The following is a 27,605-nucleotide window of genomic DNA, read 5'->3' on the forward strand; positions in this document are numbered from 1 at the left end:
GGCGTGATACGACTTAATACGAATTAGTAGGTATGGGTACGTACCTTTGGCGTGTCATCGCTGTTGGCGTCGATCCCCACGAGCTTGGTGGTCGAGCCCATCGGGGTGTGACTGAAAGGGGCGGCCGCGCCCCCGCGGAGATCGACCGTGGTACCCACCGCGATGTCCGCGGTACAGCAGTAGTCGTACTCGTCCCAAGCGACCGCTCCGCCGAAATCGCTCAGCCCGCTCTCGTCGCGACCACCCGTCGAAGCCGCGTCCGTCGTAACCGTGGTCGACGTCGTAGTGATCGCTGTGGCCGCGTCACAACCGTACACCAAATACGTCTCACGGTCAAAATTGCAACAGTCGTGGTCGGTGTTTACGTCGTCGTGGTCCTCGTGTTCGTCGTCGGCTACGGCGATAGCGCACGCGAACGCTGACACTCGCGGACTGACTGACGATGTCGGCGGCGCGAACGGTCGTGACTGCCGGCCGGCCGTGATGCGCTCTCCCCCGCCGTCGCCGCCGCTGCCGACGGGTTCCAGTTTACGGAACACGCCGTAACACGACATTTCGGCGCTCGCCACTTCCGACGGGGCTCCTCGCGACGACGACGTCATCATCGACGATTCGTTCTTGCCGCGCATCGCCGAAATGTTCGACACCGACCTTGTGATCTGTAAACGCACACATAGGTATTATAATACATCATTTCGTATTATTATATTAACAATATTGGTAATAATAATTTAGTAATCACTAGAACGTGTTGCATATAATATTACAATAGTATAGGTATACAAATACATATTACGTCGCAATGAGTTGTACATAAATAATTAAGTAAATATGTTATATGTTTATAATTTTTTTAAATATGATTTATTTATTATTACTATATGACCGACTAGGCTGTTTTCATTACACAGATATGTACAATATTGTCTGCAATTTGTAGCTCATTAATTTAATAAATTAACGGCAAAATAAGATACACGGTTGAAATAACATTAACAAAAATGTTTTAAAATATAAATAAAAGTTATAACTTAACTGCAATGATCGTTATAATATAAAAATTATGAAAAAAAAATTTAAGTTCGAAAATTTCATTTTCAAATTTGGATCCCCATAACCACGTCAGAGACTCTTTTCAAAATTATAAGTAGGTAATAACATGTGGAACGTAAAAAAATAACAGTTCGAGTTAAACACTGAAGTAAATCTGATACCTACCTAATTTAAATAGATTCGCGAGACAAATGCAGATTCCATTTTTCGATTTAACAGTCCTTCAACTAACCAAATATCTAGGTACGTGCGTCTTCATTAAGATAAGAAATATTGACCGAGTATATTTTTCAACAGACTACCGGAGCATAATCATGAGGCGGATAAGACATTTTGAATAGGTCTACGATACACACGAAACGAGCAAAACGCAAAAACTACGTATAGTCTCTCATAAATTACCTTGAATCGGTAGTTGTATGTGAATTCCGAAAAATACAACCATACTGAAGTATTAGGTGGACCAGAGCATAATACTTAAACAGACATATCTAATTGGAATTCTTTTGCCAATCTCATATCAAAACCAAATGTTTTAAATGCCTGACAGCACACAATATATTCTGTGTTTATTTATAAATTATAATCGTATAATTAACACTCCGCGGAATGACATGTTGTTGTTTTCGAAAATACAAATGTTTTTATATAATACATATACTTCATTATATTATATAGTATTTATTACGTTACAGAAATAATATGAAATTATTATTTACAAATAAGAAAATCGTTCAATTCCTAGATTCCATTGAGAAAATTGAACATGCTGGCAATCAAGCTTTATTATACATTCTCAGTTTTATAATATCATAATTAATAATATATAAGATTTAAGTTTAAATAAATTCATCTAGTAAAAGTCTTACAGTTAGATACTATAAATATTACTAATAAAATGAAGATTTTAACACAATTATTTTGAACAAAATATTTACAATAAATATTTCTGTATCTACCCACGAGTCAATATTTTTTCTTATAAATATACAATTTTAAAATCTACTACGTCAGGCAACGATAAAATATCATAAAGAATTACTTTTATAGCAAATTTGTAACAGTTATAAACTGAAAAATAGCAAAATACAAAAAAAAGTTATAATGTTATCCAAATGTAAGACCAACTTACAAAACTTGTACTTGAGTTATATTACCTGCCCAATCTTATTAAACCTAATTTAACACACCTCACGCTAATCACACTTACTGTACCTTTACTGTATTTTTAAAGTTTTAAAAAGAATCTCTTTGAAAGTTATAAGTATTAGGTATCTATATTTAATATACGGAGTAAATAAATTCATGTAATCATACCACAGAGTAATAATATATAAAGATACAAACATACAGTAATGGTAATTACCATTACAGTATTTATATTTTATCGTATTACCTATACATAATATATAATATATATACCAGACGCGTTTACCATCTTGCATTCGTTCTGTATTATCACAGAGTTCCAACATAGAGGTAAAACTATTTTTGATTACTTTATAAAATGTCTAGTAATAACATTGATTTTAAAATCAATGATAATAATCATTTGGTCTGTTTCATATGCGTGTGTCGAAGTAGTCCCATTTCGTGACTTTCTCCGTGTATCACTATCAGGTCATCGGTTAAGTAGATTTTTATATAATATTATAGGTATTAGCATTAATGTACTACCATGTAACAGTATTTAATTTTATAAAAAATAAGAAAAATGTAAAAAATCTCTATATATATTTCATGTATTTTTAACACAATATAAAGTAAATAAATTCAAATGGTTATATTGGTAATTGGTACTTAAATTGTATATTGGATCAATAACTATCTAATAACCGATATTATAAAAATAAATACACCAGTACATCACAAGACAAGTATATGTGAGCTAGAAGAGTCTTCGAGGGGGCTATGCCGGTAGTTATTTTAATACCTAATAGGTTTTTTTAATATTTTATTTTATAATTTTTCTAAACATAAATGGTTTTATTATTAGATTGATATTAATAAATATGTACTAATGACTAATAATGGAATTATCTATGGATAGAAACATATGAAGTAACTATATCTAAACTATAATTATTAAATATTAAATAGGAACTAAACACCAATCATTTTGAAATACATTACAATGCATCGAATAATATATTTAATGTTTATACATTTAATATAAAATATTTCTTTGAAAAATCAATATAATATAAAGTGCATTCATCTTATAAGTTATAAGTCCATACAACTATAGTCTATAAGCAAGTGTTCCATTCATTATTATGTTTTTTAACTGACGTCGTTTAATTATCTATGTATTTCATTAATACCTTAATACACCTTCAAAGCCTAAAACAACCATGGACAATTAGTTTTGTAAATTGTAATGCAGATATGATTATTCCATTTAAAGTATTTAAACTCATTCATATAAATTATAACCACAAACCGCACCTAATTGTTAATCGCTTCTAATAAAATATTTCAATTTTCATTTTCACGTTGTCATTCAGAATTCTACATTGATTTTTATTTATTAATTTTATTTCAATATAATAAATTTAATTTTAATACACAAAATATATATTTTTAAATACGATCCCCTTTATATTTATATTTTACTTTTCGATAATATGTATACATATTTTTTTTTTTTTTTTGATAATATGTAGATTATTTATGTAGTTTAACTTTATTCACATATTTATGTAAAATTATGTAAAAATACAGCTCATTAAAATAATGAACTTAGATTGATTTTTTTTAATATCTGTCGAACATTATCGTATGACCTATAGTCTACCACTTTCTGCTCGTTTCTAAATTATAAATACTTTAAAAAAATAAAGATATAACCATAACTTCCATAGGTTATTAAAATCTATTTATTCCAAAATAGTTACCATCAGTTATCATTTGTATTTTGTATTATGGGTATCATCAGTATAAAATTAAAAGCAGTTGTTGCTATTTCCATTTAATATTCGAATTAGAAAAATAGAAAAATATTTGTTTGTATAAACCGTGAAAATATAATAATATAGATATATGAAAATGAAAATAAACCGAGAAAATGAATTTATTAGCCCATTCTTCCTGTTAATATGGAATAAGCATAGGTATCTAATAACTGAAAATAATGAACTTATACGTTTTAATATTTAATATTTAGTTGTTCATACTAGTACATTTGTTTTATAGTTACATTACAAAAGCAATTAAACAAAAAACAGTTAGTTCTTTTAAGTTGTTATAACTATATTTCACGTGTGCAAATAATAATTTATTTATATATACGCCTATGTTCTATATAAAGCTTATGCAATAACAAAATCAAATATAAAAAGTCTTAATAATAGATATATTTTTATTGTTTACAATAAAAAACATTGTGACTTAATATTTCATGTTTTTGCGTATAGATCATTAATATACCTAAGTGATAAAACCATAATGTATTATAATTAACACTGATATATAAACAATGGTATTATATAGGATTACAACTTAACAAGCTACTGAGGAAAAAATAATATACGGAAATAAAAAATAAAAAAGTTATTATTCAATAGTTAACATCTAAAGACTTCACTATAACCTTGAGATCTAGATGACCTTCTATAATAATTTACTATTTGGAACAATTAATGTGTGTATACTTTATTTACCAACTACAAATCAATTATTTAGTTACATATTGTCAAAAATAAACATATTATATGATTATTGTTTTATCATATTTTAAGTTCCCAAAAAATTAGGAATACTAGTATAAACTTTTAATAATTGCCTTATATCAATATTTTATATCTAAGAAAAACACTAATAATAAAAATTAAAACTATATTTAAATTTTATTTTATATATACTCTGTGGGTAAATTCTATTCAACAATGTAACTATTGTAAGAATTAAAAATTAAAAACTATTGGAGGTCAATTTATAATTAAGTACAATTTCATACAATAATCTACAAACCCAAAAAATAGATTCATTATTAGGTACTCAGAAAGATATATTTTTTATATTTGTTTAATTTTTTTTCCTATTTACAATAAGTATACTTAATACTTATATATTTATTTAAATCTCAGTTATTAAATTATGTCAGTTAGCTCTCGTCGTAAATCTTAAGTTCTAACATATTGTCAACAATGTCAACAGTTAATTATGGACATGGGAAATTTCTCAAAACTTTTTATAATTTCATTTATTATTAAAAAATTATAAATTTAACTACTTATAAGTTATATCAATAAACTATTCAATTGATTGGTAATAGAAATGAAACTTTAATAATTAGGTATTAATATATATATATATATATATACCATGTATTATACATTAGTATACTTGAATTATTTTTAGTTTATAGTTAGAGAATATATAATAATAATAATTATTCACCATACAATTAAAATTAAATAAACATCATTATTATTTATTATTTTTATTAGTAGGTAAGGAAAAACATTTTTTATTAATTTTACAAGAATTTATAAAAATGCCAAAGTGTGTAATTGTATCCCATTCTCGACTAAAATAATAATAATAACAACAACTACCTATAATAGCTATAATAAATAATAATAATACGATGATAAAATGTTTATAGCATACAGAATTATGTTTTTTAAAAAATAAATATTTTTATCATAATTAATTCTAATCTAAATATTTATGTACACGTAATCAATAATAAGATTAGGTACTAAACTAAATAATTTATACAGTACCTCATTACCTTATAAATTAAGTTTTTTTTCATTTCAACTATATAGTTATTTTTGAATTAAAAGAAAAATTACTATATTATATTATAAAGTAACTTATTTACCTTCATTATTAGATTTAAATATCTATATTTTTAGACTCTAAATGGAATGATTAATGTATTATTTTTACAATGACGTGTGTTTAAATTTATTATGTTTAATACTTGAATTAAACATTGAACGTGGTTTCTAGAAGTAAATTAAATCTAGTTGGAAATTTAAAAATAAAAAAAGCGGGTTAATGGGTACCGCTATGCTATACATTAGGTACCATGTGGATCACTATTATATATTATAGGAGTATTAAATTTGAATCCAATGATAGGTATCATTATATTATACGAAAAACGATTCTAGACGAAGATGATTTGTCAGCGTAGGATATAATTCACTTCAAAAAAAATTTTCAGAAAAACTAAAATTTTCAGTTGTCTATAAATAGTTCAAAAAAAGTTAAAAATTTTGAAAGTTAAATCATGTAAAGAAAATGACAATCTAAATAACTGGTGAAATTTTCAAATATCTACTACTTAACTTTTTGAATAATAACAAATATTTAAAATCGTTTGAGGATAAATCGTTATCGTTACACTATTTCGTAAAAATTTAAAATTTAAACGCACTTAAAATTTTTCCTATAATGATGCTTCGAGTTTTTTCTATAGCTACTTAAAGAAAACCTTATGAAAAACTTAGTGTTGAATTTTTTATTCTTAGATATAAACACAAAAAATTTTATGATTTTTCAACTTCAAAATTACTTGCAAATTTTCGCGATTTTGACATATTTCGTGAAAATTTGAACTATAAACGCTTAAAAAAAAAATTGTGACCGTGAAAATTTCACTCTATATAGATAACACTAACATAAACATTTGGTGAAAATTTCAAGTATTTACAGTTATTATTTTTTGAGTTACAGTAAAATAAAATTATCGATTTTGTTTAAAACTGGTTTTGCGTAAAAATTCCTGTTTTTCTATTACTTTTTTAAGGTTTTTCCTGACGCTTTTGAAAACTATTGAAATTTTTTTAATTTTTACCCCCCAAAGTACCAACTAAATACACTTTCCTATCAGAAACGGAGCTGAGTCTGAAAATCGAAGCACTTTTACTGCTCCAAAAACGTGATGACAGATACAAAAATAAAAAAATAAAAATAATAATAATAATAATAAAAATAAAAAAAACACATCATTGTAAAATCAATATATTCATCACTCCTTTCGGAATCTAAAAAATTCCAGTGCTTTTAAAAATAACCGGGATAAACAAACAAAAAAATAGGAAAAAATTTCGAATTTAAAAGTAAATACATTTTTGAAAAAATCTATTTTGTTTTCTTCTATATTTTACTATACTCAATTATTATAGTCAATGATAATTTTAAAATATTTAAATTAAATTAGAGCCATTTATACCATGAAACTATTGGTACCGATACGTGCGTCGGTATTGATTTATAATTTAATAATATATTTTAACACAATATAAATTTATTATATTGTAATATAAGATATTTGTCTTTGAACGAATTTAGTTTAACCTACACGATTATACTTATAGAAGAAAAAAATCCTTAAAAAGACTCCAAGTTATAGTGATGATAATTTTGAGTCACTTTCATTCAAGTCTCCCGATTTATTTAAATTATTTACATCATGTATATTTAAGTATTAAATTTTCAAAAATGAAAAATTTAATCATTATAACTACATATATAAATATAGTACTATAGCCGTATGAATATGTATATAATAAAGTTTTAATTTTAAATATATAGGAGGTATATTATAAACTACATCAAAATTTAGTTATAGAAGTTATTATTGTACATTATTAAATTCTAATAATTTGGAAAATCAAAAAAAATCAACTGAGAATTAGCTCTGCAATATAGTAGATGTGAAGAGTGTATCTGATCAATAAGTTTACTCCGTCTGAACTAAGAGTAACCTCAGGTTACAAGCTTCTGTGGACGACGACGATGATAGTCATACATTCACACTGTCAACACAAAGCAAACACAACTAATATTCTAGCTAGTACTCTTATTATTCTAAGAAACATCTATGAATATAGCTTGTATTTTGCTAAGATTAACACAGGCATTGTAAAAAAGTAATATTTTGGCTGCGACTGATCGTTAGGAACGAAAGCTAACGACAAAAAAGACAAACTATACTCAATGAGAAGACGTACACTTGATAACTATATACATCTATAAAGTAGATAAAGTTATTCTTTTCTATTTTCTAATTTATCAGGATTCAAGTTACAATAATAACTTCAATAATGTAATCAATAAATAAACTTTGATGTGGTTTATTCGTTTACATTTTATATATTACATTAAACTTACCTTTTTAAAATTAAAACTTCATATAATACCCATAGTACCTACCTTTATAACGACTAACAATTTTGTTTTTGAAAATATTACGCTTCAACATGTATGATGTAAATAACTTTTAAAGTGATTTTGATTAACTAGGAAACTTAAATGAAAGTGATTGAAAACGATTATAATAACCTTGAAATTTCACCATAAATTATACTGTAAAAAAATATTTAAATCATACATTTCTTAATTTAACAAAAATTAATTAATTACTTATAACATTGACTTATTGACCCTCCTCCCCCTTATATCAACAATCAAAGATGGACAATTATTTATACTCCGTTTTTATACTATAATATTACATCATTTATTATTTTTACCAATATAGTCATCATCAAATTAACAATAACAAATAATTATATATATAATATCATCGATGAATAGATAGAAAAGTATAAATGTAATATGAATTTAATTCCATTAACCTTGTACACAAATTTCCAGTTTTTAAATACAAATAACGAGATTTTTTAAAAGGTATTAAAAATACTTTAAGATAATACGTCATATCTATATAATGTGATTTATAATAACTTATAATAAATTCATTCAATTACAATATTTCTCAATAACTTAAGCTTATTATTTTCAAAAAACTAGTCCACATTTACAGCAATGATGACTAATAATTAGGTAATTACATCTTTTAACTCAATATATTATGTATGTCAAACTAAATTTAAAAATATTAAAAAATTATTAAGTTATTAAATTATTGCAACAAATAAAGAATATTAGAATCAATAAAATATAAATAATTTTTATATTTGGTTCATTGCGCCTGAATACACTTAATTCGTTGCATGCATTTATTTCTACGTGTAAATTAAGAAGTATATACATCCTTTAACAAGGGATAATAATATTAAAATAATATGCAATAATTTATTTATTCATATAGCAAATACGTCTGCAATAATTAATTATAGGATATAATTATAAAAAAAACCTATTTTTACTCACGAGTAACTTAATAAATAGTCTCTAATTTAAAATTGTTTAAAAATAAAATATATTTCTGCATTTAAATTATTCAATTGAGTATAAAGTTAAGCATATATTTCACAAACTATACTATAGTCTAGCTCGAACAATCTTTTCAATGTTTTGAATAATAATCAATAAACAAATAAAGCATTTAATAATAAACAGTAATCACTGTTCACTATAGAGCTTAAGAAAAAATAAAAAGCATGAGAGTAGATAATGCATGAAATTATATTTGCTACCAATAATACAATTTAAACAATATAGTTTGTTATCAAAATAGATACATAGTTTATAGCTGTAAAAAGGGTGGTCAAATAGGTAACGTTCTGCTGTACATAAATGTACATTAGGTATCGAGGGACCTCGGACATAGGTTATTATAATAGGTGTGTTAAATTTGAATCCAATGATATATATCAGGGGTGGCCAACATAAACATGAACGTGTTCGCGAGCCATATGGACAAATACAATTATGCCAAAAGCCAAAATGTTTATAAATAAATTTTATATAATTTGATAAATTGTAATAAACACTTACCAAAAAATTAAAATGTATAACAATAGTAAGTAAATTTAGATTTTATAAATAAGACACGAGCTGCAATTTAGCCACCCCCGATATATATCATTGTATATGAAAAACGATTCTGAAGGAGATTATTTTTCAGAATAGGATATATAAATATTATAGGTTATAAAAAATTTTATCAAAATTTGAACACCAAATATTTATAAAAACAATAAACTTTTTCTATTTTTTATATTAGATCTTAAATTCAATTTTATAGATTATGTCATCTAAGAAACATTATGTTTACTTAAGCACAGATGAGTTAATAGGATTTCTTATAGTTTCCTAATACAAATAAAAATTTATCTGACTGTCGGTAAAATTAAGACCTACGACTTAAAATATTACTAACTATTCAGAAATTCAAAAATAAAAAATAAAAAGACCACTAAAAAACTTATTAGGTACTTAGTTGTATTCGATTGTATGTCGATTTTTAAAAGACTATTTATAATACAATATACTACAAAAAAAAATTTTGGCCTTTTGAAGTAAAAAAGTATAGATTTTATTTAAGTAAAAATAGTACAGGAAAATAGCAGTTGTAGTATGGTTGTAAAAACAACAATACTGAAATAAATAATTTGAATAAGTAATAATTTTTTGTTTTTTTATTTTTTAAGTTTCGTAATGTTTATTGTTTTTCGTACAATATAATCACATTTCAATTACAAAATAATAGGATAAATACCGACTATATATTACAAATATATTTACCCCCAACAACACAGTTTCTCCACTAATATGGGACAAATTTGTATCCATATCTAATAGCTATTCTTTTTGAAAATGTCATGAACTTTTCTACATATTGAAAAATATCTTCAAAAATTGAACTTTTAACTAATGAAGAATCTTGTAATACATTTTCAAGCTCTTTTACTCATTATCAAAAATTTAAATATACAATAATTTATAATACATTTTTAAAAAGTCAAAAATTTCAATTATCTCTAAATAACACAAAAAAAAAAAAATAAAATATTTTGAAAATATTGTTGTTTATAAATAAAAATTAACTAACTATACAAAGCATAATACTATCGTCGAATAAATATTAACATTTTTAACAGTTTGAAATTAGATTTCCCAACTATTAAATATATATGACTGAGAATTCTCTAATATTTCAAATATAATTATAGATTAACATTTTTGTGAAAAACCACCGTATGATGCTGAATCAATTAATAGGTAAGCTCTAAAACAAGAAGACACGTAATTTTTATTTTTTTAAACCACTATACCTATACTTAATATATTTCTTGCTAAGAAAAAACTAAAATGTAAATGTAATTAAAAATAGACGAACCTTTATAAAATACAGTAGAAACAAAGTATAGTAATCAAACAATGTCTGAAGGTTGATTAAATGAAATGACAATAACAATGTACCTAATCTTCATTGTTATAAAATCAAGGTCCAATACTCAATACCTGACATAACCTGAATAACTTCATTAAATTTATAACAATTTACGTTTATTTCAAAATCATATTTGATAACCGATCTGGAAACGAGGATATTACTAAATATAAAAACAAACAAATAAACCTTTCTAATAAAACTAATAACGATATATCAATAAAGTAATCCAATCAGTACATAAACAAAATCATAATCACAATGTTTCAAAAATTACACTGTACATTTTAAAGTATACTACTTAACCTAATCTAGTGATATTATGAAATCTGTGAAATCTATTTCAATAAAATTATGTTTTTATTTTTTGTAAAATGTACAACAAAATCTGTAAAGAAATCTATGAAAATTTAATGAGATTCAACCAAATGCATTTTCCCACGAGTTTTTATTTTTTACTTAGATAAACTATTATAATGTTCTGCAATATTTCTCAAGACAACCTTATATATATAGGTAACACGTCGTTTTTTATCTTGGTCTCAGTGAATTTGGTTATTGTGTTAATATTGTATTCGTGGCTAGTTACTGCTATAGCAGTAATCAGTATCATGTACCAAATGGGTCACTACTGATACAGCAACAATTTACAAACCAACGAAATCGAGAATTACTGCTCATGTAGTACTATTGTCAATAGCATCAAATGAAACTAAAAATTTGACTGACCTGTTGTGTTCAGTCATGTGTTCAATCACAAATAAATAAACAATTCTATTTTTATATTACTGCTATTATAGCAGTAATATAAAAGTGATTCTCTGAGGTAGATACTTAAATAATATTAAAAAGTGAAGTGACCACGAATATGTGTTGGGAAAAAATTCATTCGGGTTATATGGGTTTGAGCTATATGTTAGTTTATCATGAACCACCACATAACCCCATACTTATCGTAATCAATAATTAATAAATACAATGTTCATAATCTTAAGTAAAATGATGAAAATTCAAAATATGACCAAGTCACATGACGAATTAATTTAAAACTTGTAATTTCTAGTTAAATATTATCTTTTTTAGTTATAAGAACCCTTAACATGTTATTATACATAAATAGATTAAGTTATTAAGTTGATGTCTAATACTTATTATATACAATATTCATTACATACATATTTTAATTATGTATTTTCGTTTTTTAATTACATAACAAAACCAATTTTATCAAAATTTAGTATTACGTAATAATACTCATTATATATCTGAGTAAAAAAATTATTTCTTAGTTTATTCTAATTAGTAAGATAAGTTATAGGAGAAAAATCTAAAATTTAAAGATCGGAAAAATTTTTAAAAATAAATGTGTTCAATGTATCTAATACATTATACATTCAATACATCACTCATATAATCTAATATAATATTACACCAATACTTATAAATATATATAAAGTATATAAAATTATATAAAAAATAAAAATTATAATTTTTATAATTTATAAATGTATTGAATTACTACTTAATTTTGATGATAGTTATTACATCAATTTCATGTAAAACAATGCATGATATTTTTTATTTATTATTATTTTCCAAATTGTTTAATAATTTTAAGTTATAATTAAAAATAAATTGTTTATAAGACAAACTAAAGTTAACTTTAACACATTATTTGTTATAAATAACTGTTCTGTAGTCCTAATGTACGCGAGTTACTTTTCTTTTAAACAGTCACCTAAGACATGCAATTAATTAACGAATCAGTTTTGCATGATGGCCATGATGCGACCATTATTTTTTTATGAGAGGGTTCATACTTTGTTAGATATTTTAAACTTTATAAAGCGATTTTCATAGATGTATTATCATTTTTGTTATATCAAAATACGAAACATATCACCATCGGTTAAGTATATCATATCAATGCAATCACAAAATTAGTTAATAATTAAATATTTAACCGTATTATATTCTAGATTTAATAGTTAGACTAAACAAATTATGCATGGCCCAAAGAAAAAGGGTTCAGACATTAATGTAGGTACAAGGTACATTAGGCACAGATTTTAAAACTGAAAAAAGTACCTATTAAAAATACAATTTTATAGACTATATTAAAAAAATATATAAAACATGTTATCTTATTATCTATTATTGTAATCATGTCGAACCAAATAAGGTGTCTTTTTCGACATTATAAGTTCCTACCTTCTATTCAATCATTATAACATAATAATATCATACATTATTAACATATATATCATATACAGTATATTCTATTAAAAATAACAATGACACATTTAACTAATTCGTCTTCAAACTTTTGAAACAAAGAATAATTAAACTAATTAAAATTAAAAAATAATTACCTATATACTTATTAGTATTAAGTATAGGTAATTATTTTTTAAGGTAATAAGTTATTACCTACCTATACTCGTATATATTGTTGCGGAATATTATAAATTAAATGGTATTCGTATTCATAAATCGTGGTTACTGTTTTGGTCCTTTACTTAAAAATTAAGACACATATTATGAATATTAAAAAATCAATGACGTTGTATTCCAAGTGCTCGAATGATCGGCTAAAAATGTCTCAATGTCATAAAAAATGCAATTTAATATTAAAATTCGGTGCCTGTTATTACAGTACCTAAGTATTTGTCCTGTAGTCGACTTGTCGGTACTCACGTATGTACCCGATAAATGACAATAAAAAACGTTATGAATAAATAAAACAAACAAGAAAATTTTTCTATGATTATTATATGAAAATATAAAGATGTCCACAAGTGCCTGAATTATTTTAACCCAACAGACTACAGACTTTGTCATATAAACTATCCATGGAGAATAAATTAATAAAGATGGTTATAATATTATCATCACTCACTTTTTTTGGCAATCCCGCTAACATGGTTATTTTTTGCTAGCCGTGCAGGAGTCTTAGTCCTTTAAAACGAGCTTTCCAGTTTCCTTAATAGATACGCCGACATTTATCGCGTACAAATTATTCCTATCAAATTATTTAATGTGGCAAATTGCGTAATCATTTTTTAAACTATTATTTTGACTGGCAGACGACAGGCACGCAGCGCAATACCTGTACGGCGCGAACACGGTATATAAACGCTCGCACGGCGCGCCGGCGCGGCCTTTGTCGCGATACTACGATATAATACGAGTGAGGATTAATGTCTACGGTCGCGATTCTAGTGACGGGCAACGGCCAACGGCACTGGCGGTAATCGAAAATACCGAGTACGTTAAATAAATGCACTCGCACTCTAACGGTTGTGTGTAAATGCGAGTTCGAAAAAACACCTGCTGCACAGTGCACACACTAGCCGACGTGCATACACTACCTACGCCATGTGCACAGTGTAAAATAATAATAATATAAAAACGCGATCAACGACGGGCAATCGTCATAATATGTGCCTGTCCAATAGAATGTATTCCTAACTACATGCGTACGACGAAGTGCATTTAGGCAGTAATTCGAGTTATTTTTTGTCTACCGTGACCCTGATACGCTGCCATCGGTGGCTCTCCCACACTCCGAACAATTTTTTATCTACTTATCCGCCGTACGGGTTCTCGGTCGAACAGCCGCACGTTAAAAGGTGACAGGGGGATGCAAAACATTAGCCAGATTGATTTATATTCTGTACCACATTGACATATTACCAGGATTATTATTAAAATATATATATATAAACATGCATTTGTATAGCGTGAGTGTGTATATGTATAGTGGTAGGGGCGAACCAACATGTGCGTTATGCCTGTTGTGTAATAAGTTATACATTAAAATTCTTTGAAATTTCATTAAATTATAACCAGGTTTTGCACCCGAATTATTCGGAACCGGTAACACCCCTGAAAATTCTTAAGAAATCAGAACAGTTGAAACCCATACAACCCGATTTTTTTTTCAAACAACCGAATTCACTAAGACTAGAATAAAAAAGTAAATATTCACTTGATCAAAAAACTTGAAAATGTAAATACAAGGTTTCTCGTAAATAGCTTATACCTACTAAAACCAAAAAATATAAAAATATAAGAACATGATTTTTTTTTATTAAAATTTGAAATAAAAGTTTGGTCGAAATTGACGAAATTGGATATTTAAACAAAAAATAACAAATTTAATTATTTTGTGGTAATTCAAAAATATTATTTGTCTATAATACTTTTACATACTTTATTATATTTTTTATACACAATAACATTTTTAAAACATTTAGATGAATTTAAGCTATTGCCTATTTATATCAAGAACTTAAGTATTTATACGGTTCTACGATAAGTGGTATTGACTTAAAAATTAATAACAATAATAAACTGTATACGTACCTATATATTAATAATATAATAAATACGTTTTCAGAAAATATCAATTCTACTTACTGTAATACTATAAATACTAATAGTAAAAAAATTATTTAAATTTAATATTGGTAGCGTACTCGTATAATGTAATGTGCATTGTACTTATTATAATAATATAGCTTGCCTAATGATTAATTGTTGAATTTAAATTTAACACATTCATTACAGTCACTTAGGTACACTCAATTCCTAATTTACAACAAAACGGTTACATATTTTTCCCCTTTTTTGATTCAATATTTTTTTTTCTTAATAAAACTTTTCCCCCATTGAAAATATCCATGTACGTCTACGATACGCCACTACTTCTGTTAATAATTAATAACTTACATTAAATAATAGGTAGGTACCTATAGTCACTATCAATAATTCACGTAGATTGGTGACTTTACCAAAATATCTTAATAAATATCTAGTGAATATAGTACATGGAACACATTTATAGATACATACTTAACCTAACTAGCACTTAAATAATTAGGTCACGGACGGATTGATAACTGATTAGTCTACAAGGTTTTAAGGGTTTAAAACAATTACTACCATTGTAAATTCAACAATTTATCTTTTTAAGAAAAAAATATACATCTGAAAACTTAGATACCTCATTTTAATCTATCAATGATAATGCAGTCCATTAAAACCGTTCAACCTTCGCTTACAATTAATAAAAAAAAAAAAAAAAAAATTATTATAATTATTCAACGACATTACCTGCTGTACCAAATAGATATCTTTTTGCATGTAATATTATAAATCACCGATAAAAATCGGCCGCTGTTAATTTGAATTTCGTTCCTTGTTTTGATACCAACAAAATCTAAGTGTTCGTACTTTTTTTTTTGCTTATGATGGCAACCGCAGGAACATCCGAGTAGTCGTGGACGTTAATCTGTACTGAACACAAAAATAGGTTTGGTTTACACTACAACGATAATAATAATAAGGACAACAAGTGCTTATGTGTGTGTGTAAATGTGTATATAGTTTGCGACTGTGCGAGAGACGGGTCTGTTCTTGAAGAGACGACAGTCACACGAGGGGTAACACAAAGAAGTGACCAGATGGGGGTATTCCATTGGGATCGGCATTCGTGTGTCGAGTAAGGTATAATAGAGAGCACATGTTTGAGATTTTGAGAGTGAGAGAGTGAGTGGGGGTGAGATCGCGAAGCTATAGAGGGATCGTCGACGGGATAGATCTATATAGGTGTACAGAACCTTTTTAGTTTTTATAATAAAATACATACACCAAAAGAACGAATAGGTACTGGGACATTTTAATTGTATAGGTAGGTACTAGGTATATATAATATTACTATAGGTAATTATATAAAATGTGAGTTAAGTAATGAGTAGTAATTTTTTATAAGTTCTTACTTGATGTTTGCGTTTGTCATAATATGTAATATACGAATACTAGTGTATAGGTACAATAATTGTCGTCAATTTATAATAATATTATTTTTGCGAGTCCATTTCGTACATTGGTAATTGATAATATCCACAGTAAATTGCGGATTATAGTATTATACCTACTATAGACAATAGACAGTTTTATATTGTATAATATATATGTACAATGATTTTCGTTTCAGTAAGTTGCGATTTTTAGAAATGAAAAATAGAATATTATATTATAGGTACTTTTAGATTATATAAATATACTTTAATGGTATAATTAATTAATGTAAAAAAGAATAACGAGCGTGTCATGTTGTCAAACATTGAAATATTAAATATTAAAATAACCAAACTAAAATAATACAGGTTAAACAACTTATAATAAACAATATTATATAACATCCCTTTTTCCTAGATCGTGTAGAAATAAGTAACGAGGTACATAATTAAGTCTTATAAAAGTAGATAGGTACTTAAAATATTACATTTTAAAAGTCTAAACGATCTCGAGGTTTGATTACTTTCATTGGCGTACAAGATTATAATTTATAATATAGAATCGTAGCTTTTCGAATACCAAGACTGACTTACCTAGGTATGATACTACTATTTTGACTTTTAAATTAATTGAAAGTTTTAAGACTTGTTGAAATTCTAGAATCATCCCTATTACCACAGACGAAATTGCATTAACATTAAAGAGATTTCTGAAATCTCATTGGATTAACCAAACCTAGAAAAACGATAAATTTAAGAAGAAAGTTCAAATAAAAGTATCATACATAAATCAGTCTTGGTATTCGAAAAACTACGAAAAATTACTAATTCTATAATATAACCTTGGACTCCAATGAAACTATCAAAGTAATCAAACCTCGAACTATGGATATGACTATGAATATTTATTCTATTTTATTGGTTCATTCGTGGGAAATTTGTGTTTGGAGATTGTTAACTATTACTCCAAGTAGCCAGAAATTTTAATTTCAAATTCAACAATTTGCTATATTATACGCATTTGTAAGATGGAAACTACATATTATATGGTTATAGTTGTAGAGTACAATTTCATGCACTTAACACTATTGTTAAGGACACTAGGACATGCATTAAAAAAAAGAGTACTGTTCTACGACAAAATAGTAGGTAGAGGTATGTCTGGTCACCTAGTTATGTAGTTATGTTAATTGTTTAGCTTTTATTTTTTCTCCACTCTGTGACATTTTTTTACTATTTTTATCAAATAATTTTTGTGTATAAAATACATACATTATTTTATTTTATTCTATTTATAATTTATGATGTATAGTTATCAATGTATGTAGCTATGTAAAATATACTATCGCGTTACCGTAAACCATGTGTTAAAATTAAGAATCATGCAAACTAATGATTCGACCATCTTGAGTATAATTGACGTCAACTGCTCTAAGAAAGAACGTCTATAATCTAGTGTCTAACTTTTAATGGGTAATTAATAACATTTTGATAACCAATATGGCAATATATTTTGGAAATAAATAGGTAGGGAATAAATTATATAGTAAATTCAAATATACTTTTTAAACTAAAAATATTGACAATAAAAAACAAATATTCCTATCGAATATCATAAATTATAAAAGCATGCTTTATTTAAGTTGCATATTCGCAATAAATCTGAGCATATTTCAATACTTAAAGTAGGTGACATGAGTGCCACTTGCGACTTGCCTAGTGAAAAATTATTGCTATCTTATAGTTAATGGTTTGTACCCTTTTCTGATTAATTTAACTAGGTAATATTTTTTTTTACATAAGGCCTTATTATTTGTAAATAACATCGACAAATGTGTTCAATTTTTTCAAACGATACCTACCAACTTGTAGTTTATTAATAAAATTAATAAATACCATTTTTAATTTTTAGGTTTTGCTATCAAATTCATCATTAATCTATCTCAACTTAATAAAATAGTCCATCATAACTTTAAATTATTATTAAACAGTAAAAACTCTCTAGTGGAACTCAAGTAATATAGGTATAGTAGGTACCTATAGCAAAGACGTGTGAACACGATTTATAAGTCGAAAACATAAAAGGTACCTGAGGTATGTATTAGCGTAGTCCTTATGACTTATAAAATCATAGTCCCACCTATTAAAAATTTCTTAAAATATACTCTGCAATAGATCTATATAGTACATACTGTACTATAAAGTATAATACTACACACATTATGTCATTATCAAAAAAAAAAAAAAAACGATTAGGTACCTAAGTACCTACACTTATAATAAAATGTGCATTAGTATTCAGTAAATTGTTTGTTATTGTGTTAAATTTTGAACGAAAAGATTCACATCTGTTATTTTTCTAACCTGTTCATTGTTCGTTTTTATGATATTATTGAAGATCGTCTTAACTCTTAATCGTACCCATATAGCTTGATAGGTCGTACTGTTACAAAAAGTTGTTCTGTGCTTTAGGCGTCCAGATCTAAAGCCGAAGTGAATATAATTATTATGATAGTAATATTAGTAATTACATAAGTACCTACATATTTTAACTGCGTGATATACAAATATTCAGAAACTACAGCCCGCGAAATCATTACTTACAAAAAATAATCCAGCAAAGCCGTTAAGTTTGTTACGGGTAAAAAGATTATTTAGGCGGATTTAATACACAGTAGGTAGGTACCTATTAATTATAGATGTTATTATCATCATCGTATAGTCATTAGTAAACTAATATGAAGTACCTATTTACTCTATGAAGTTAACATTTGTACCTTTGTAAGATTTCACATACCGAATAGCCAATAGGATATGGTGTTTAGTGTTATAGTATACCTAAGTATCTATTTTTAAATTAATCAATCCGTTTTATTGATATTGTCTAGGTATTCATGATTTTACCCTTTATTTTGTAATGTATCAACCATTTTATTTGGTTCTTTCAGAGCTCAGAACACGATTTAATTTTTAGTCTGTAAATATACAATAACTTCTTTCAAAACCTTCAATCAGTTCAATCAACGACGCTTTTAGGGAGGTTTGAGCGTAGACCCTCCCTCCTTCCCCCTTGAAAATTGTTTTTGTTTAATATATAGGTTCACTAGAACAGCTCAATTATATATCGATTGTTTGTTGTGTAGGTACACATCCATTTATACAATATAGGTATACCTATTTTACTCTATCCCTTTCCATCGATGAATCCTGACAACTCTAATTCCACCAACTATGTATGTTATTAGATTAGATAGAAACAAATTTTAATTGCCTATTTTAATATTGTGACAATTTTAGTAACACATTCAAATTTATAGCAGAATACTTTTTTTTTTAATGGTTTTTGTATAAATAATAAACAATTAGTTTTGGCAGGATAGATAGTAAGATACTTGTAACCTACATTAAATAAACAACAATAAAATAAATGTTTTTTTTTTATTTTTATCTATAAACAATGATATATTACATATTTTATAAAATTTAAATCATAAACTAATCAATATTATAATATATATAACATAAATATAGGCATACAAATTAACCATATAAGTATATAAATTATATTATAATATTTAAATGTAATAATTATGATGTTCATTTTAGTATCTTGAAAAAATGCCATTTTAAAAACTGTACCTTAGCACCAAGGTGTAAAAGATCCATATTATAAATATGGAATTGTATTAAATACTAAATTATTTGGAAACCAGAACAATTTAGCGTACAAACAAATTGTATGGCTACTGGTTATACAAATAATTAATACAATTAATTTTATATTAAAATTAAACAGTTCAAAATAGCGTATTTATTCAGATTTGAAAAGTAAAATTTTTCAAAATTCAATCAATACTATTAAAATAAAACTGAAACTAAAAAATATATAAGTTACAATATAATCAATTATTACATTTTAATAGAGATAATATTTAAGTATCACTCGTTTAAACATTAAAAAAAATTATAATTATAATTATAAAATAATTGGTAGAATACATTATTATTATTTTTTTTTTATTAAATTAAAACCAAATATAACAAGTAATTTTGAAAACTATGTGTTCTTCAATGTTTTAAAATATAGTATTTATTTGTCTTGCAAACCAATAATCTGTGAATAAAAAATAAAACGTTTTATTATAGTACATACTACATAATTAACATTATTATACATAAAATCTTGTATTATAATTCAACTATTTCTGTTTGAAATAAAAAATAAATCTTTACACAACTTACATTAATATTGATGAGGTTTAAATCATTTACTTAAAATAATAATAAAAGTATACCTAATATAAATAATATGTATAATACTCAAGTTATTTAATGTTTGTTTTTTAATATTATTCAATAAAATTGCAATAGTTATTCGCAAACATTCTACATATCTGCATACAATTAATAATTTTAATAATTAATAAATAATATTAAATTGGGGCAATAATTGAATCGATCATTTCAAAAAACCATACCTCCATAAAATAAAAATTATCAGGAAAAGTAAAAAACTGTTTTTAGAGATCAAAATTAAATTTAGATGAAAAATGAATAAGGTTTGAATTATCTAATTCCGTTATAAAAACCAACTATTATGTAACATTGATTATTTATACTTATTGGAAAATGTTATGAAGGAATGAATGTATTTAAGATAAGATCTTTATCCGATTCAATTGGGTGACAAACAAATGGCGAACTGTTAAAAGTCTTATAAGAAGGTGACATTTTATGACCCAAGACTTGTATTAAAAAAAATTATTTACATTCAATATTTTGCCTTAGGGGCTACTTGCATTGTTCTTTTCCTAATACATAGGTATTAAATTGTAATTTGTACAAATATTAGTAAAAAAGTCAAAAATGTTATATACCCATCGCCCATGCCATCAACATATTAATTTATTTGGGACTCTATTCTTAAGTAGTTCAAAAAAATTTCACAAGAATTAAAATAATGACTTTTTAAATTCATTATTAAAGTAAAAAATAGGGGTGAGCATGTTTGATGAATCACCTTATATATAAGCCAGGACAAAGGGGAAGCAAGGCTTATAGGCCCACTTATGTAAAGAGCTCATAATTCCATCAGTTCAAAATTAACTACAGTTTATAGAATATATTGTATACTATTTTTTCCTTGGATAATGACAAGCATCAATAACTACAACATCAATAATAATAATTGTTAATGTACCTATCTAATATTTTTATTATTGATATAATTTTGATTATGTAATGAAAATTATTTAAAATAGATACACATAAATGTCTGAGATAAAAAAGTATTTAAGTGAATTAGAGAAGATAAAAAATAAAGAAAATATGAATAGTTTTAATTCAAAACTTTCACGTTTACAAGGTTATTTTAAAAAAATAGCTTTTATAATTAATATAACCTTCAATAGTAAAATTATTAATTTTAATAATTTTAAAATTAAGGGATTAGATATTTATTTTATCAATAGTTTAATCAACGTAAATATAATGTATATTTAATGTAGTCAATATTTATACTTATTTAACATAAATTTTAATTTTAGTAATAATAACATGTTAACCTATTAAATAATATTGATTAAAAATGATAACATTTTGGTATTTTACTTTATATTTAATGAGAGTAATATTGAATTTATACATGATTGATCAATGAGCGATTAATTAGTAATTAACTATTAATCCTGCAAGCAAAAAAATATATTATAATAGTAAACAATAATAAGAATAGAACTGTATTTATTTTTAGTCTATGAGCAAGCTTTGGCACTTTTAGATCTTGACTCAGGTTAGAATATTATGTAGAACTAAATTATGTATATTATTAAAACATAAATAACAATTCATTTTGTAATGTTGTATTTGCCATTGCCAATAATTGGTTGAATCTATTATAATTCATAAAATGTATTAAACAATAAATAATGCCATGCAAAGAATTATTATTCCTGCAAATCAATATTGTGTTATTCCAATTTTACGTGAGACTAACTTAACTATGAATTCAGAGGATGTTGCACACACCTGTTCTGTATTACCTCTATTTTATAAATGAATAATAAAGCATATTGCTATTTATAAAAATCCTTGTGCTTTTCAGTTTTAGATGAATTAGCACCTATTAACAAATTTAAAAGTAAAAATATTATCTAGAACATCATCTAATGTACTAAAAATAATTAATATTTTAATTTTAGTAGGTTATAACTTCTTATCACTAATAAATTACAACTATGTAAAATATTATAATTTTAAAATACTCATAACTTGTTTTAAAATTCAAACATTAAGTAAAAGCCTTTCAACATTAATATTCTCACCTATATGCATTTAAAAATAGGTCAATTCACTCTTATTTTTAAATTATCAAGAAAAAGTGGATTTTTAAAAACATAAATTTTCTGTAATGTTTGTAGGACGGAAATGACATGACAGGTATAACATCCTTTAAAAAAAAATATAAGATATTTGAAGAAATATAAAGTATTTATTATTCCACACATTTTGTAATATTTGAAAAATTAATAAATTATTTCTTGGACAGTATATTCTCAAACTATGTTTACACACAAATACAGGGATTGTATTGTACATTAGAAGCATATTGAAATACAATTAAAGTTTAAAAAAGTTAATGATGAATTGGATGTGTTCTATTAAGTTCTTTATATTTTATTATAAATACTTGTAACATGGTCAATAGAATAACATAACTCTCATAATATTAAAATTATCAAATAATAGTAAAATAACTATTATCGATGATGACAACAAAATTTTGAATTTTACATAAAATATATTTTATACATTGGTTATATGCAAGTTTATAAAATTATAGTAGGCATTTCATACAAATTTATTGATCAAATTAAATTTACTAAATACTATCAATACAAAATTAGTATGAAATAACTTTAAAGAACATATAAATTTCACATGTAAATATAATATATAGATATTTCTGTTCATAAGTACTTATGATATATTGTATATATATATTACAAATTTAACTCATTGCTATATAAAAAAATTTGGTTAAAATATTTACCTTATTTATACGTATATGTATATATATACATGGTGATATGATAGAACATTTATGCAACATAATTGTAAGTATTTCTGTCTTCTGGTGTGCGTGCTAAATACTCTCTTTCGATTAAGCATTCAATACGTTTCTTAATAAGAACAGGCGAAGGCATAAATCTAGATCTTAATTGTTCTGTTACTTCCATAATAAGTGTATTGTGTGTTAATTTTTTACGAGCCTTCATAATACGCACGAGTGCTGCTTCTATTTCATGTTTTCGATCTTCTTCTACTTTGTCTTTAGTTTTCTTCCTCTCTGGCTCGTTTTCTCCTTTGGTAGTAATTGACTGGATTTTAACACGATACAATTTAGAAGTATATGACTCATTGACAGAAAACTCATGATGTGGCTCAATATCTTTTGTTTTGGGGCTCTTTAACAATACCCTTTGTGACGGCTTTCCCATTGCTAAAGATTGTAATGCCCTAGTTAAGTCTTTTTCATTGATGTCAGTTTCATTCATTATCATTTCCATGGTCATCTTTTCATAACTGTTAAACAACATCAGTATTGCCATTTGATAAGTTGATACTTGGAAGATATGCTTACGTACAGATGAATTAGAATTGTTCATGCTAGAACCAGAAACAGAAGACGTCGACACAACAGTACTACTGCTTCCATTTGAACTAATTACAGATGTTGTACTATTCTCTCTACGGTTATCATTAAAAATAGCAGTTAAATCTGCAGAACCTAATTGTGGTTGAAGTCGAAGTTGCCTACCATTATGTTTGCCCAGATAGAAAGTTCTAAATTCTTCATATGCCAAACGTGCTATGCTTGGAACATTGCACTTTGGAGTAGTTGTTGGTAATGGCCAAAATCCAGTAGTAAGCACACGAACTGATAAATCAATATTGTTGCAATTAGATGAAGGCGAGTTGGACAGGTACAGTTTGAATGAATCCATGATGGTGTTTGACAAAGACATATCTTTAAACATACCTTCTAATTTGGAAGTAAATTGACATCCACATTCAGTTTTTAATTTTGAGATCATATTTTTCTCATTATCATCACTCACAGACTTGTTCAACAATAATCTCTTAGCTAAATGTTGTTTATAGTATGTTTCGAAAACATCTTTATCCTGTAGAAATCGGAACAATACCATGGCTTTATCAAGCACAGGTTCTAGATCATTTTCATCAATACCACGCACTCCTTTTTTCAATTTATCATCAATAAATAATGACATATATTCAGGAGACTTTGAATTAAGGTTAAGAAAATGTTCAAAGTCTGAAGATATTGTTTGTTTAAAAATTTTATCACTTCCAAATGAATTATACAAAAAATAATCCAATTTGTCTTTGAGATCTAATAAGCTTTGTACATATGTGACGGGATTTAAATCAGTCTCGTCTTCTTTGACTAATGATCGGCCTTCTTCTCTTAAATACTTACTTAAGCAATCAGACATGGTTTTTAAACCATCAGACAAATTGCTCAGTAACTTATACATACAGGCCAGATCTTTTGTCCTCTGATTCTTCAACATGAAAACAAATCCAGAGTTTTCCATTTCAACAATAGTCTTCATATGCTTTTTAATAAGCTCTTCTTCAACTACTTGAATCACTCGGCTTTCAGTAGAAACGTCAAGGTAGTTTTTAGCTCGTTCAGCTTCTTCATTTATCCGAGATTCAGCTTTTTTAATATAAATGGAAGCACTGTTTTCAGCCAAAAGCATTTGACTTTCAACATTATAAAATTCACTAGACTGAGCAAGAAACGGGCGTTCAAAATCTTCTTGATAAACTATCCTATTTTGTATACCTAATATCATAAGCATTTGGCAGGCGTTTTTCAATGCAATACGGTCTATCACTTCACCGTTTCTTTCTTTCATCACCATGCTCAACAGTGTTTCTCGTAAGTGATCTCTAATGCGATCATGCCTCACAATTATGTCACGAAAGAGAACGAGTCCAAGATTATAAACACTATCGACTTCGTTGTTCTTAACATACACTTTGTCCATGTACATTAGAATGTCTCTAATCATGACCATAGATGTTTGGTGATCCCTCCAACACTCATCCAAGGTTTGCAGGAAGTTATTGTTTAAAGCAACGAGAACGTCCTCTCTCACCTTGGTTTCCAAGTGTGTGGAAACCGTCTCCCTCATACCATTGTATAAGCGTTCACCATGCTTTAATAGTATCATAGTGTATGCGTTTCGATACAGTTCTTCAAAGCTCAGACATGAGTTGTTTTTCTTGTGTATTTCCTGTATGGCGTTTTTCAGCATTGCCCAGGTAGTGTCAACAAACTTCTCGTCAGTGCGAGACGGGAACGCCTTGACGCGCATGCTGCCCCTCTTCTTTGGCACAGTACTGTTCATGATACTAGTGCGTCTCCTTCCCAGCGGGTCACTACTCATAGTTGGTACGCAATCACCATCAGTACACGATGGTCATCTGTCAAATGAAAGGGGTCGAATGTATAAAAAAACATGTCACATCAATTTGGACACAAATTAATGATCTAGCAGTACTTGATGGTGGTCCTTGGAGATCTGTGGTGTACGACCTACGAATGGGAGGGGGTAAAAAAAAATCGGAGACCGAAAAAAATACCCGTGCGTGTAAGACTCCGTTCCTCCTCTTCTGGGCGATGTACTGAAGAATATCAACTATTATTTCCTGACTACAGTCGTCGTAGTCTAATCGCGCAGATCGTTTTACCGTAACCGCAGTGGACTTTGCAAGTACGGAGTCTGAATGATACCGCAGGTCCAACGAGAAACTAAAACTGATGCGGCAACATAGAGCAGCACGATCAATTTAAGACACTCGGCCACTTTCACATAAAATACAACAACGATCAATCGCAAAAAAAATAATCTCAAATCCTCAACGCGTTTAAATCATTTCATTTGACGATGTTTCAAAACATAAAAACACACTACTATCAGTATAATATTGTACACTATAAAATTGGTGTAGTTATAACATTGTAGGTAGTATTGTATAGTTTACAGTGAAGGCGAAAATAATAAAGTGTATACTCATACTGTATAAATGCATATACATAACATAAATATGTTTTTTCAGACACGATTTTTTAGTTATTCGTTAGGTTATGTTGGTTATCACAGGTCTGTTTTGGTTCTTGTTCCATGAAAACTCATGACAAAATAGATTTTGTCATGTGAAAACTGTGGCTAAATTCGAAAACCCCGTCGTCCTAGACGAGGTGGATACATTATAATATCCACCTTGATGCTGTCACCGAGAGGGAGACATGGCTACAAAGTGTCTTACAGCGATCTGTACTTTTAACAGCAGTCAGCTACAATCCACCAATCTACGTCACTCGACTTGTACACACAAGCCATGGACATTGATGGTGTTAAGTCCGGTAAGGGAATGGAGCTCTTAAAATCCACAAATATTATCCAAGTGCTTTCAAAAATTGTTTGAAATATTAGAATGATTTATTATTCATAAATTTATCAAGTCCGTCTAATCTATAGCCCGCCTCGTCCCAATAATAAAAACATGATTTAAACTAGTGGAATGTATAACAAATACCATTGAAAAAT

At 26.9% G+C, this 27,605-nt stretch overlaps 2 protein-coding genes across 3 annotated transcripts in view; both read right to left on the reverse strand.

Moving 5' to 3' along the window:
• The window catches only part of LOC114128124 (sodium-dependent nutrient amino acid transporter 1-like), a 43,022-nt gene extending 26,602 nt beyond the window's left edge, over positions 1–16,420 (reverse strand). Inside the window, exons 1-2 of one of the 2 annotated variants that reach the window (XM_050199897.1) lie at positions 16,274–16,420; positions 45–659 (exon numbers count right to left, since the gene is read on the reverse strand). In XM_050199897.1, coding sequence (XP_050055854.1) covers positions 45–659; positions 16,274–16,303 — 645 coding nt within the window. In that variant the 5' untranslated portion in view covers positions 16,304–16,420. Of the gene's footprint in view, positions 1–44; positions 660–14,054; positions 14,317–16,273 lie in introns of those variants that run through there. The other variant, XM_050199898.1, reaches the window with a different exon arrangement.
• A 4,539-nt stretch (positions 16,421–20,959) lies between these two features.
• Positions 20,960–27,074, reverse strand: LOC114128126 (cullin-3-B-like). Its single transcript, XM_050200472.1, has 3 exons — positions 26,556–27,074; positions 24,011–26,478; positions 20,960–21,073 (listed from the first exon to the last, which is right to left on the reverse strand). The coding sequence occupies exon 2, from the start codon at positions 26,439–26,441 to the stop codon at positions 24,060–24,062; it is 2,382 nt and encodes a 793-aa protein (XP_050056429.1). The 5' UTR covers positions 26,442–26,478; positions 26,556–27,074; the 3' UTR covers positions 20,960–21,073; positions 24,011–24,059.
• Between the last annotated feature and the right edge of the window lie 531 nt (positions 27,075–27,605).

This window comes from Aphis gossypii, chromosome 2 (genome assembly GCF_020184175.1).
Source record: "Aphis gossypii isolate Hap1 chromosome 2, ASM2018417v2, whole genome shotgun sequence".
NCBI classification, from domain to species: domain Eukaryota; kingdom Metazoa; phylum Arthropoda; class Insecta; order Hemiptera; family Aphididae; genus Aphis; species Aphis gossypii.

Bases quoted from the DNA above. Each gene is read 5' to 3' on its own strand.
- LOC114128126 (XM_050200472.1), bottom strand. From the start codon at position 26,441: ATGAGTAGTGACCCGCTGGGAAGGAGACGCACTAGTATCATGAACAGT.